Raw genomic sequence first — 14,653 nt, forward strand, 5'->3', positions numbered from 1 at the left:
ACATCCCCAGGGACACACGAGCACTGACATAACCACATCCCCAGGGACACACGAGCACTGAAATAACCACATGCCCAGGGACACACGAGCACTGACATAACCACATCCCCAGGGATACACGAGCACTGACATAACCACATCCCCAGGGATACACGAGCACTGACATAACCACATCCTCAGGGATACAAGAACACACACATAACCACATCCCCAGGGACACACGAGCACACACATAACCACATCCCCAGGGACACACGAGCACTGACATAACCACATCCCCAGGGACACACGAGCACTGACATAACCACATCCCCAAGGACACACGAGCACAGACATAACCACATCCCCAGGGACACACGAGCACTGACATAACCACATCCCCAGGGACACACGAGCACAGACATAACCACATCCCCAGGAGCACACGAGCACTGACATAACCACATCCCCAGGGACACACGAGCACTGACATAACCACATCCCCAGGGACACACGAGCACAGACATAACCACATCCCCAGGAGCACACGAGCACTGACATAACCACATCCCCAGGGACACACGAGCACTGACATAACCACATCCCCAGGGACACACGAGCACTGACATAACCACATCCCCAGGGACACACGAGCACAGACATAACCACATCCCCAGGAGCACACGAGCACTGACATAACCATATCCCCAGGGACACACGAGCACTGACATAACCACATCCCCAGGGACACACGAGCACTGACATAACCACATCCCCAGGGACACACGAGCACACACATAACCACATGCCCAGAGACACACGATCACTGAAATAACCACATCCCCAGGGACACACGAGCACTGACATAACAACATCCCCAGGGACACACGAGCACTGACATAACCGCATCCCCAGGGACACACGAGCACCGACATAACCACATCCCCAGGGACACACGAGCACTGACATAACCGCATCCCCAGGGACACACGAGCACTGACATAACCACATCCACAGGGACACAAGAACACAGACATAACCACATCCCCAGGGACACACGAGCACTGACACAACTACATCCTTAGGGACACACGAGCACTGACATAACCCCATCCCCTGGGACACACGAGCACTGACATAACCACATCCCCAGGGACACACGAGCACTGACATAACCACATCCCCAGGGACACACGAGCACTGACATAACCACATCCCCAGGGACACAAGAACACACACATAACCACATCCCCAGGGACACAAGAACACACACATAACCACATCCCCAGGGACACACGAGCACACACATAACCACATCCCCAGGGACACACGAGCACTGACATAACCACATCCCCAGGGTCACACGAGCACTGACATAACCACATCCCCAGGGACACAAGAACACACACATAACCACATCCCCAGGGACACAAGAACACAGACATAACCACATCCCCAGGGACACACGAGCACACACATAACCACATCCCCAGGGACACACGCGCACACACATAACCACATCCCCAGGGACACACGAGCACTGACATACCACATCCCCAGGGACACACGAGCACTGACATAACCACATCCCCAGGGACACACGAGCACTGAAATAACCACATCCCCAGGGACACACGAGCACTGACATAACCACATCCCCAGGGACACACGAGCACTGACATAACCACATCCCCAGGGATACACGAGCACTGACATAACCACATCCTCAGGGATACAAGAACACACACATAACCACATCCCCAGGGACACACGAGCACTGACATAACCACATCCCCAGGGACACACGAGCACTGACATAACCACATCCCCAGGGACACACGAGCACAGACATAACCACATCCCCAGGGACACAAGAACACACACATAACCACATCCCCAGGGACACACGAGCACAGACATAACCACATCCCCAGGAGCACACGAGCACTGACATAACCACATCCCCAGGGACACACGAGCACTGACATAACCACATCCCCAGGGACACACGAGCACAGACATAACCACATCCCCAGGAGCACACGAGCACTGACATAACCACATCCCCAGGGACACACGAGCACTGACATAACCACATCCCCATGGACACACGAGCACAGACATAACCACATCCCCAGGAGCACACGAGCACTGACATAACCATATCCCCAGGGACACACGAGCACTGACATTACCACATCCCCAGGGACACACGAGCACTGACATAACCACATCCCCAGGGACACACGAGCACTGACATAACCACATCCCCAGGGACACACGAGCACACACATAACCACATCCCCAGGGACACAAGAACACACACATAACCACATCCCCAGGGACACACGAGCACTGACATAACCACATCTCCAGGGACACACGAGCACAGACATAACCACATCCCCAGGGACACACGAGCACTGACATAACCACATCCCCAGGGACACACGAGCACAGACATAACCACATCCCCAGGGACACAAGGGCACTGACATAACCACATCCCCAGGGACACAAGAACACACACATAACCACATCCACAGGGACACACGAGCACTGACATAACCACATCCCCAGGGACACAAGAACACACACATAACCACATCCACAGGGACACACGAGCACTGACATAACCACATCCCCAGGGACACACGAGCACTGACATAACCACATCCCCAGGGGCACACGAGCACTGACATATCCACATCCCCAGGGACACACGAGCACTGACATAACCACATCCCCAGGGACACACGAGCACTGACATAACCACATCCCTAGGGATACACGAGCACAGACATAACCACATCCCCAGGGACACACGAGCACTGACATAACCACATCCCCAGGGACACACGAGCACTGACATAACCACATCCCCAGGGACACACGAGCACACACAGAACCACATCCCCAGGGACACACGAGCACTGACATAACCACATCCCCAGGGACACACGAGCACACACATAACCACATCCCCAGGGACACACGAGCACACACAGAACCACATCCCCAGGGACACACGAGCACTGACATAACCACATCCCCAGGGACACACGAGCACTGACATAACCACATCCCCAGGGACACACGAGCACACACATAACCACATCCCCAGGGACACACGAGCACACACAGAACCACATCCCCAGGGACACACGAGCACTGACATAACCACATCCCCAGGGACACACGAGCACTGACATAACCACATCCCCAGGGACACACGAGCACACACATAACCACATCCCCAGGGACACACGAGCACACACAGAACCACATCCCCAGGGACACACGAGCACTGACATAACCACATCCCCAGGGACACACGAGCACTGACATAACCACATCCCCAGGGACACACGAGCACTGACATAACCACATCCCCAGGGACACACGAGCACACACATAACCACATCCCCAGGGACACAAGAACACACACATAACCACATCCCCAGGGACACACGAGCACTGACATAACCACATCCCCAGGGACACACGAGCACAGACATAACCACATCCCCAGGGACACACGAGCACTGACATAACCACATCCCCAGGGACACACGAGCACTGACATAACCACATCCCCAGGGACACAAGAACACCCACATAACCACATCCCCAGGGACACAAGAGCACTGACATAACCACATCCCCAGGGACACAAGAACACACACATAACCACATCCACAGGGACACACGAGCACTGACATAACCACATCCCCAGGGACACAAGAACACACACATAACCACATCCACAGGGACACACGAGCACTGACATAACCACATCCCCAGGGACACACGAACACTGACATAACCACATCCCCGGGGCACACGAGCACTGACATATCCACATCCCCAGGGACACACGAGCACTGACATAACCACATCCCCAGGGACACACGAGCACTGACATAACCACATCCCTAGGGATACACGAGCACAGACATAACCACATCCCCAGGGACACACGAGCACTGACATAACCACATCCCCAGGTACACACGAGCACTGACATAACCACATACCCAGGGACACACGAGCACACACAGAACCACATCCCCAGGGACACACGAGCACTGACATAACCACATCCCCAGGGACACACGAGCACACACATAACCACATCCCCAGGGACACACGAGCACACACAGAACCACATCCCCAGGGACACACGAGCACTGACATAACCACATCCCCAGGGACACACGAGCACTGACATAACCACATCCCCAGGGACACACGAGCACACACATAACCACATCCCCAGGGACACACGAGCACACACAGAACCACATCCCCAGGGACACACGAGCACTGACATAACCACATCCCCAGGGACACACGAGCACTGACATAACCACATCCCCAGGGACACACGAGCACACACATAACCACATCCCCAGGGACACACGAGCACACACAGAACCACATCCCCAGGGACACACGAGCACTGACATAACCACATCCCCAGGGACACACGAGCACTGACATAACCACATCCCCAGGGACACACGAGCACACACATAACCACATCCCCAGGGACACACGAGCACACACATAACCACGTCCCCAGGGTCACACGAGCACTGACATAACCACATCCCCAGGGACACACGAGCACTGACATAACCATATCCCCAGGGACACACGAGCACACACATAACCACATCCCCAGGGACACACGAGCACACACATAACCACATCCCCAGGGACACACGAGCACTGACATAACCACATCCCCAGGGACACACGAGCACACACATAACCACATCCCCAGGGACACACGAGCACACACAGAACCACATCCCCAGGGACACACGAGCACTGACATAACCACATCCCCAGGGACACACGAGCACTGACATAACCACATCCCCAGGGACACACGAGCACACACATAACCACATCCCCAGGGACACACGAGCACACACAGAACCACATCCCCAGGGACACACGAGCACTGACATAACCACATCCCCAGGGACACACGAGCACTGACATAACCACATCCCCAGGGACACACGAGCACACACATAACCACATCCCCAGGGACACAAGAACACACACATAACCACATCCCCAGGGACACACGAGCACTGACATAACCACATCCCCAGGGACACACGAGCACAGACATAACCACATCCCCAGGGACACACGAGCACTGACATAACCACATCCCCAGGGACACACGAGCACAGACATAACCACATCCCCAGGGACACAAGAGCACTGACATAACCACATCCCCAGGGACACAAGAACACACACATAACCACATCCACAGGGACACACGAGCACTGACATAACCACATCCCCAGGGACACAAGAACACACACATAACCACATCCACAGGGACACACGAGCACTGACATAACCACATCCCCAGGGACACACAAGCACTGACATAACCAAATCCCCAGGGGCACACGAGCACTGACATATCCACATCCCCAGGGACACACGAGCACTGACATAACCACATCCCCAGGGACACACGAGCACTGACATAACCACATCCCTAGGGATACACGAGCACAGACATAACCACATCCCCAGGGACACACGAGCACTGACATAACCACATCCCCAGGGACACACGAGCACTGACATAACCACATCCCCAGGGACACACGAGCACACACAGAACCACATCCCCAGGGACACACGAGCACTGACATAACCACATCCCCAGGGACACACGAGCACTGACATAACCACATCCCCAGGGACACACGAGCACACACATAACCACATCCCCAGGGACACACGAGCACACACAGAACCACATCCCCAGGGACACACGAGCACTGACATAACCACATCCCCAGGGACACACGAGCACAGACATAACCACATCCCCAGGGACACACGAGCACTGACATAACCACATCCCCAGGGACACACGAGCACACACATAACCACATCCCCAGGGACACACGAGCACACACAGAACCACATCCCCAGGGACACACGAGCACTGACATAACCACATCCCCAGGGACACACGAGCACACACATAACCACATCCCCAGGGACACACGAGCACACACATAACCACATCCCCAGGGACACACGAGCACACACAGAACCACATCCCCAGGGACACACGAGCACTGCCATAACCACATCCCCAGGGACACACGAGCACTGACATAACCACATCCCCAGGGACACACGAGCACTGACATAACCACGTCCCCAGGGACACACGAGCACACACATAACCACATCCCCAGGGACACACGAGCACTGACATAACCACGTCCCCAGGGACACACGAGCACAGACATAACCACATCCCCAGGGACACACGAGCACTGACATAACCACATCCCCAGGGACACACGAGCACACACATAACCACGTCCCCAGGGTCACACGAGCACTGACATAACCACATCCCCAGGGACACACGAGCACTGACATAACCACATCCCCAGGGACACACGAGCACACACATAACCACATCCCCAGGGACACACGAGCACACACATAACCACATCCCCAGGGACACACGAGCACTGACATAACCACATCCCCAGGGTCACACGAGCACTGACATAACCACGTCCCCAGGGACACACGAGCACTGACATAACCACATCCCCAGGGACACACGAGCACACACATAACCACATCCCCAGGGACACACGAGCACTGACATAACCACGTCCCCAGGGACACACGAGCACTGACATAACCACATCCCCAGGGACACACGAGCACTGACATAACCACATCCCCAGGGACACACGAGCACACACATAACCACATCCCCAGGGACACACGAGCACTGACATAACCACATCCCCAGGGACACACGAGCACTGACATAACCACATCCCCAGGGACACACGAGCACACACATAACCACATCCCCAGGGACACACGAGCACTGACATAACCACATCCCATGCCCACTCTATCCAGGCCTGTCAGGATCCTGTAATTTCAATTCGACCCTCCCTCATCCTTCTTAACATCATCAAGTATAGAGTCCTCCACCTCTCCTCATATGATAAGCCCACCATTCATAGGACCATTCTTACAAACCTCTACTGGCCCCTCTCTCATGCCAACACATCCTTCCTTAGATACGGGGCCCAAAATTGCTCCCAATATTCCAAGTAGGATGGGACCAGAGCCTTGTATTGCTGAGGCTGTGTATCTGGGTCTCTGGATTAACAGTCCAGTGATAATGCCACTATCTCCCTGGTGGTGAACTGCCTCCTCAGACCTCTGCAGACCATGTGCTGTAATGGTCTAGAGGGGCAGGGTTCCAGGATTGTGATCTCCAACAGTGAAGGAGCAATATTATAGTGCCATGCCAAGGTGGTGTGCGGCTTGTAGAGGAATCTGTTGGATCCCCATGTCCTGCTAGGGGCTAGGGGTCATGGGGGTTAGAAGGTGGTGTCAAGAGTCCTGGCAAGTTGCTGCAGAACGTCTTGTAGCTGATACCCAATGCCGTCGCTGTGCATTGATGGTGGACGGACTGAATGTTGACAGTGGTGGGTGAGATGCCAATGATATAGGGACTGCTCTGTCATGAACGGCGCTGAGCTTCTTTAGTGCTGTGTCATCCGGGCCTGGCTTGGGCCTTGTAGATAGAGGGCAGGGTTTTGAAATATGTGACTCGGCAGAAGTGAGAACTACAGTTGCTGGAGATTAGAGTCGAGAGTGTGGTGCTGGAAAAGCATAGCAGGTTAGGCAGCATCCAAGGAGCAGGAGAATCGACGTTTTGGGCAAAAGTCATTATCCCGATGAAAGGCTTTTGCCCGAAACGTCGATTCTCCTGCTCCTCGGATGCTGCCTGACCTGCCATGATTTTCCAGCACCATGCTCTCGACGTTGAAATATGTGATCCCTCTGCACACTTAAAGAGTTTTAACTTATATTCTCACATAGTATCTCATTGTGCACATTACAATACAAATTGCCACAGATAAATCTTTTCTCTCACCACCAGGGGCTGATCTAGTGGGCAAAGGTTTAAGGTGAGAAGGAAAGCTTTAAGAGGGACCCGAGGGGCAATTTTTTCACACAGAGGGTGGTACGTGTATGGAATGAGCTGCCAGAGGAAGTGGTGGAGGCTGGTACAGTTACAGCATTTAAAAGGCATCTGGATTGGCACATGAATAAGAAGGGTTTAGAGGGATGTGGGCCAAGTGCTGGCAAATGGGACTGGATTAATTTAGGATATCTGGTTGGCACGGACAAGTTAGACTGAAGGGGTTTGTTTCTGTGGTGTACAGCTCTATGACGGAGGTTCCTTTATCACTGGCTATTTTGGAATTCCGGGAGAGTTAAAGGCTAACCAGGCCATTTCCTTGTAAATTGGGGGAAACAGGCTTTCTGAGATAAGATAGCACTGGGTGACACTTCTGGCTGAATTGTCCCTTCAGTGCCTGCAGATTATTTTCATAAATTAGCTTGCATGGTAATGAGGAACAGTATTGGCATTAACCATGGGTGATGAAAGTGTAACTTTGGTGCTAGTTTGCATGGGATTCATTACCAACGGAACTGGACGCTAACTGGTTAATAAACTTACTCCTCCAAGGATTCAAGAACACTGAAGCCAGGAAGCCTTGTTTGAAGGAAATTTCTCTGAAGTAAACAACACGGACTGTTTATGTGAAGAGACTGTTTACGACAGATTCAGGAACAGATACATGCTGAAACAGGCACCTTTGATGTAGCAGAAAAAATAAGGTGTACAACGGTCTTCAACAGTTGAAAATTTGAAAAGTTGCTCTCTCAGGGTGTAATGGATACAAGTGAGAGTCAGGAAACATTTCTGTCAGAGAACCCCACCTGGGAGATCACTGGCTGTTGGACAATAAAGAAGTCGCCTCTGCAATACAGCCACAGAAAACAGGAGCAGGCCATTCAGCCCTTCACAATATCATCATGGCATCCAACTCAGTACTTGTTCCCACATTCTCCCTTGACACTTTGTGAGTTACTGGGACTTAGCGTTCTGTGTAACTTGGAGGTGGAGCGGGCACTTGCTGTTTGGTGACAATGGGCACCATACTGAGCAACACTCCAAATAATGGGCATAGATATAGAAACAGGCTATTCAGCCCATCGAGTTCACGCCGACCTTCTGAAGATCATTCCCTCCAACACTGCATTTCCCACAGCTAACCCGCACAACATGGGTGATTTAGCACAGCCAATTCACCTCAGCTGCACATCTGCAGACTGTGGGAGGAAACCCACACAGACTTGGGGGGGGGAATTTGTGCAAACTCCACAAAGACAATCACCCGAGGCTGGAATCGAACCTGGGTCCCTGGTGCTGAATCATTGGCGAGGGTGTCTGAAGATATAATCAGGTCAGCTCCTGAATTCCTTGAAGAGTTAAAATCACACTACATTGCGCTGGTGATGAACAACACACCCACTGTTTTAACGATTTGTTTTGAAAGGATTAACGATTCTATGATAATGTGCTCCAAGCCAGCTTCAGTGCACCGCAAAGAGGCTCCCTGAGCCCAATGTGAACACAACCTTCTGCAATTCCAAAACTGAGAGGAGGAATCAATTTTCATTTTCTTTCTTCTTTCCTGAGATGTGGGCATCACTGGCAAGGCCACTCTCCCCCATCCCTAATTGCTCCTGGTAGACAAGCAAGCGGCTGGAGGAACACAGCAAGGCAGGCAGCATCAGGAGGGACAGGCAGGAGGCTGGAGGAACACAGCAAGGCAGGCAGCATCAGGAGGGACAGGCAGGAGGCTGGAGGAACACAGCAAGGCAGGCAGCATCAGGAGGGACAGGCAGGAGGCTGGAGGAACACAGCAAGCCAGGCAGCATCAGGAGGGACAGGCAGGAGGCTGGAGGAACACAGCAAGTCAGGCAGCATCAGGAGGGACAGGCAGGAGGCTGGAGGAACATAGCAAGGCAGGCAGCATCAGGAGGGACATGCAGGAGTTCCACCAGTCTCCTGCCTGTCTATTTTGGATTCGAGGGTATTAGCAATGAGGAGAGTTTGGTTCGTTTTCACTTGAATGTTGAAGGCTGAGGGGCAACATGATGGAGATTCACAAAATTACGAGAGGCATGGATGGAGGGGACAGTCGGACTAATTTTTGCCAGAAATGTCAATTACTAAGGGACACAGGTTTAAGGTAAACGGGGTAAGTTTGAAGAAGATATCAGGGAACAGTTTTTTTTTCAGAGGGTGCTGAGTGACAGGAGTATGCTGCCAGAGCATGTGGTTGAGGCAGAGACAGTAGCAACGTTGACCAGGCATCCTGACAGATACATGAATAGGTCAGAGTGGTGCTGGAAAAGCACAGCAGGTCAGGCAGCATCCGAGGAGCAGGAGAATCGACGTTTCAGGGAAAAGCCCTACATCAGGAATGAGGGCGGATGCACGAATAGGCAAGAAATAGAGGGATAGGAACCACGTAAGGGCAAAAGGTTTTTAGTTTAGAAAGGCATTGTGTGTCATCACAATCTTGGGTGGGCCGAAGGGCCTGTTCCTGTGCTCATCCAGTTCCTTCTTGTAACTCCTTCCTTCACATGCCATCAGTGGAGTGGGTTGAGTGGACGAGATTCCTACAATGGGAAAAAGAAGGACTCTTAAAAGGTGACGGATACCGGTTCTTCCTGGGGTTGGTTGACCACCATGTCCCAAAGAGATGTGACTCCCCGACCCTGGGTGGTGATATATGGCTGACATTGCCTGATGTCACTGTCGAGGGATAGACTAGCTCATCTCGGACTGAGACTAGGAGAAATGTCTTCACCCAGGGAGTGGTGAAACCTGGGTGAAAGTCTCTGCCACACGAGGCCAACTCACGAGATATATTTAAGAAAGAAAGAGATGGACAGATTTTGAGCAACTGAAGGGGTAGAGGAGGCTGAACAGGGTGACTATAAGACCATAGGAAATAGGTACAGGAGGAGGCCATTCAGCCCCTTGAGCCTGCTGCCCCATTCAATCGCATCATGGCTGATCTGATATTCCTCACGTCCGCTTTCCTGCCCATTCCCATTGACTCTTAATTCTCCAACTGATCTCAGCCTTAAATGCCCGCAAGGACTCTGCCGCCAGAGCTCTCTGAGGCAAGGAGTTCCAAAGACCCACAACCCTCTGAGAGAGTGAATTCCTCCTGACCTTTATTCTGAGAGTGTGCCCTCCCACCCTGCTCCCCACCCAAGTCCTATAATCCCCCAGGAGGGGAACCATCATCCCCTCAGCATTTTTACCCCGTCAAGCCCCTTCAGAATCCATTGAGATCTTCCAAACCCCAGCGTGTGGAGTCCCCAACCTGTTAAACCTGAGAGTGGGAGGATGGAGGGTCAGGTCTGACCAACGCTTGAAAGAGGAGGCGGTGGGGGGAGGAGGCTGTGGATAGGGGGCGAATTGTCCAAGTGCCACTCACAAACTATCCGGGCACTCCTGCCACAGTCTGCACACACACACACACCCACACAGTACGACTTGAGGAGTCGGTTTTCTGTTGATTTGTTCCGATATTTTTTCTCGTTTCCTCCCGGATTTTGTTCGCTTCTGCGCGGGGGGGGGGGGGGGGACGGGACGCCTCTGCAAAGATGAGCCCATCTCGTTGCAGGCGCAAAAGAACAACTGGGAGTGTTCTGCAAAGAGCTGCAGGAAGTTCATTTCTTCTCTTTCTCTGGAGAGTGGAGGGGTGGGGGAGTGGAGAGTCAGGATTGACAGCTGCATTACCTCCTCCTCCATCTCTCTCTCTCTCTCTGTGTCTCCCAAATGTCATTTCTCGTCCAGTGACTCGCCTGGACACATCGAGGAAGGCGACAGACAGAAACATTTAAAGAAAAAAGCTCCTCTTGAAAAAAAGAAAGAGAATAAAATTAACTTTTGCTGAAATAGTTGGCAATAATTGAGAAATGGAAAATTGATCAATTTCGGTCCGCTTGAATTCCCCTCGCTTGATTATTTCTCTCTCTCTCTCTCTCCCTGTTCTTCAACTTTGGCTGGAAGAGAAGAAAAAAAAACTTTTCTCAAACATTTCCTCCCCTCTCTCTCTCTCTCCGTGTGTGGAGGCGTTATGGCCGGGTTGGAAGAAGCTTGGGCGAATGGTTGCTTCCCCAGTTGCTTCGGTTCTCAGGATGAGCTGGAGATGAAGAGACGGAGCAAGGGGATTGACCACATGTTGGCCAAGGAGAGACCCTACCTGAGGAGGATGGTCAAGATCCTGCTGCTGGGGGCCGGGGAGAGCGGCAAAAGCACCTTCCTGAAGCAGATGAGGATCATCCACGGCCAGGACTTTGACCGCAAAACCCTCGAGGAGTTCCGGGACACCATCTACGGGAACATCATCACCGGGGTGCGGGTGTTGGTGGACGCCAGGGAGAAACTGGGGTTGCCCTGGGCTAACAGTGACAACGAGAAACATGGACTCTTCCTGATGGTCTTCGAGAGCAGCTGCATTGGGGTTGGCGAAGGGCACTTCCAGAGGGCATTGCCCGCCATCCAAGCCCTGTGGCAAGACCAGAGCATCCAGAAGGCCTACGAGAGAAGGAGTGAGTTTCAGCTGGTAAGCGCTGCCAATGTAGGGGGCACGGTTTGCATTCCCAGTCTCCGAATCCCATCCCTCTTCGCTTCCTGTTGTTTGGAAGGTGATGTTTCTGTGTAGGAATGCGTGGGCGTTGTTTTGGGCTGGGCGCAGCATTTATTGCCCGTCCCTAGTTGCCCCCTTGGAGAAGGTGGGTGTGGGTGGGGGGGTTGGGTGGTAGATTGTTTTCTTGAACCACCCGCAGTCCATGTGCTACAGGAGCTGTTAGGGAGGGAGTTCCGGGATTTTGACCCAGCCATAGTGCAAATGGCAGCCGATATTGTCCAAGTCAGTGGCTTTGGAGGGGATTGGGTAGGTGGTGATGTTCCAATGCATCACCTGCCTCATGTGACTAAGCGGCAAAGACTGCGGATTTGGAAAGGGCAGTTGAAGGAGCCTTGGGGAGTTGCTGCTGTGTACCTGGTGGATGGTACAGTCTGCTGCCATTGTGTGTCAGTGCTGGAGGCTGTGACTAATGAAGGTGGAGGATGTGGTGCCAACCAAGCAGGGGCTGCTTTATCCTGGATGGCGTTAAGCTTCTTGAATATTGTTGGAGTTGCACCCAAGTAGGGAGTATTCCATCACGCTCCTGATTTGCGCCACGTGGATGGTGGAGTTTGGGGAGTCAGGAAGTGCAGGATTCCCGGCCTCTGACCTGCTCTTGTCGCCACTGTGTTCAGTTTTTGGTCAATGATAACTGACAGGATGTTGATAATGGGGAGATTATAAGTGATGGTGTCAAGAGGTGGGGGGGGGGGGGGGGTGTGCAGGAGGGGGGAATTGTTAAATTACCTCTTGTTGGAAATAGTCATGGCCTGTGACTTTAAGAATCATGGAACTATAGAATCCCTACAGTGCGGAAAGAGGTCATTCGGCCCATTGAGTTTGCACCGATCCTCCAAAGAACGTCCCACCCAGATCCAGACACCTACTGTTAGGCTTTATCCCTGTAATCCTGCCTTTCCAATGGCTATCCCACCTAGCCTGCACATCCCTGGAAACTACAGGGCAATTTAGCCTGGCCAATCCACCCTAACCTTCACATCTTTGGACTGTGGGAGGAAGCTGTGCATATTGCTTTCTGTTGATCAGTTCAAGATGGAGTATTGTTCAGGTTGTATTGCATATGGACACGGGACTGTTTCAGTATCTGAGGAGTTGTGCGTGTTACTGAATTCTGTGCAATCATGATCGAATGTCCTCTGACCTTGTGATTGTGGGAAGGTCAAGGATAGAGAAGCTGAAGGGAGTTGTGTCAACGATACTGCCCCAGGGGGTCCCTGCAGTGATGTCCTGAGGTTGAGATAATGGGCTTCTGACAACTCCTGATATAAGCTGCAGCTATTCCTGTATCCAGGGGGAGCCGGGGGGGGGGGGGGGGGGGGGGGGGGGCCTGGAAACTATTGATTTGAGGGAGGACAAAGCAGAGTGTGACTGTTTCCTCATGTGAATCCCAGGTTGGGGGTGTACTTTTGGAATGTGAATCCTGGCTAATTCCCTCCCGGTCCAAGGCCACAAGCCTATGGGGTGGGGGGACACAGTCACCAACCACAGACGGACACATCTGCCAAACATGGCTGGTCGCGTTTCTATTGGTCAAAAAGCCTTTGATGCCTCGCCCAATATTCTTGTTGCATGAGGTAGACAAAAGGGTTTGGAGAAAATATTCCTTTTCTTTGAAGAAAAGCCTTTTCTAAACAACTCTGCAGTTTATCTGCCACGTTCTCCAGGCCAGCTCTGAGAGGCTGAAATCCTGGGAACCTGACATGGTTACGATCGGAAGCACATTCAGCATTAAGCAAAGGAACCTGCCGGGTTCGGATTGCTCATGAACAACTCAGAACCATCTGCGGAGCCTTTGCAACAGTTTAATATGGCAATTACTGAATCATAACAATCACACCGTCCCTCAGAGTCATGAATCAGGATCACATGTAGGCCAGCTAGTCTCTTTAGCCAGCTCTGCCTTTCAGTAGGGCTATGACTGCACTCTCCCCGGATAATCACTGACTCTCTTGCATTTGTCTGTGTATATAACTCTGCTGATGGCACTGACAAGGTTTACAGAGAGCATTTGGTTTGTAGTTCAGGCAGCCAACATCATCTCCATG

The 14,653-nt window shown here is 52.4% G+C and overlaps 1 protein-coding gene across 1 annotated transcript in view; it reads left to right on the forward strand.

Moving 5' to 3' along the window:
• Positions 1–11,629: 11,629 nt before the first annotated feature.
• The window catches only part of LOC140489275 (guanine nucleotide-binding protein subunit alpha-12-like), a 73,429-nt gene continuing 70,405 nt past the window's right edge, over positions 11,630–14,653 (forward strand). Inside the window, exon 1 of the mRNA XM_072588645.1 lies at positions 11,630–12,524. Coding sequence (XP_072444746.1) covers positions 12,036–12,524 — 489 coding nt within the window. The 5' untranslated portion in view covers positions 11,630–12,035. The remainder of the gene's footprint in view (positions 12,525–14,653) is intronic.

Source organism: Chiloscyllium punctatum, chromosome 18 (genome assembly GCF_047496795.1).
Source record: "Chiloscyllium punctatum isolate Juve2018m chromosome 18, sChiPun1.3, whole genome shotgun sequence".
NCBI classification, from domain to species: domain Eukaryota; kingdom Metazoa; phylum Chordata; class Chondrichthyes; order Orectolobiformes; family Hemiscylliidae; genus Chiloscyllium; species Chiloscyllium punctatum.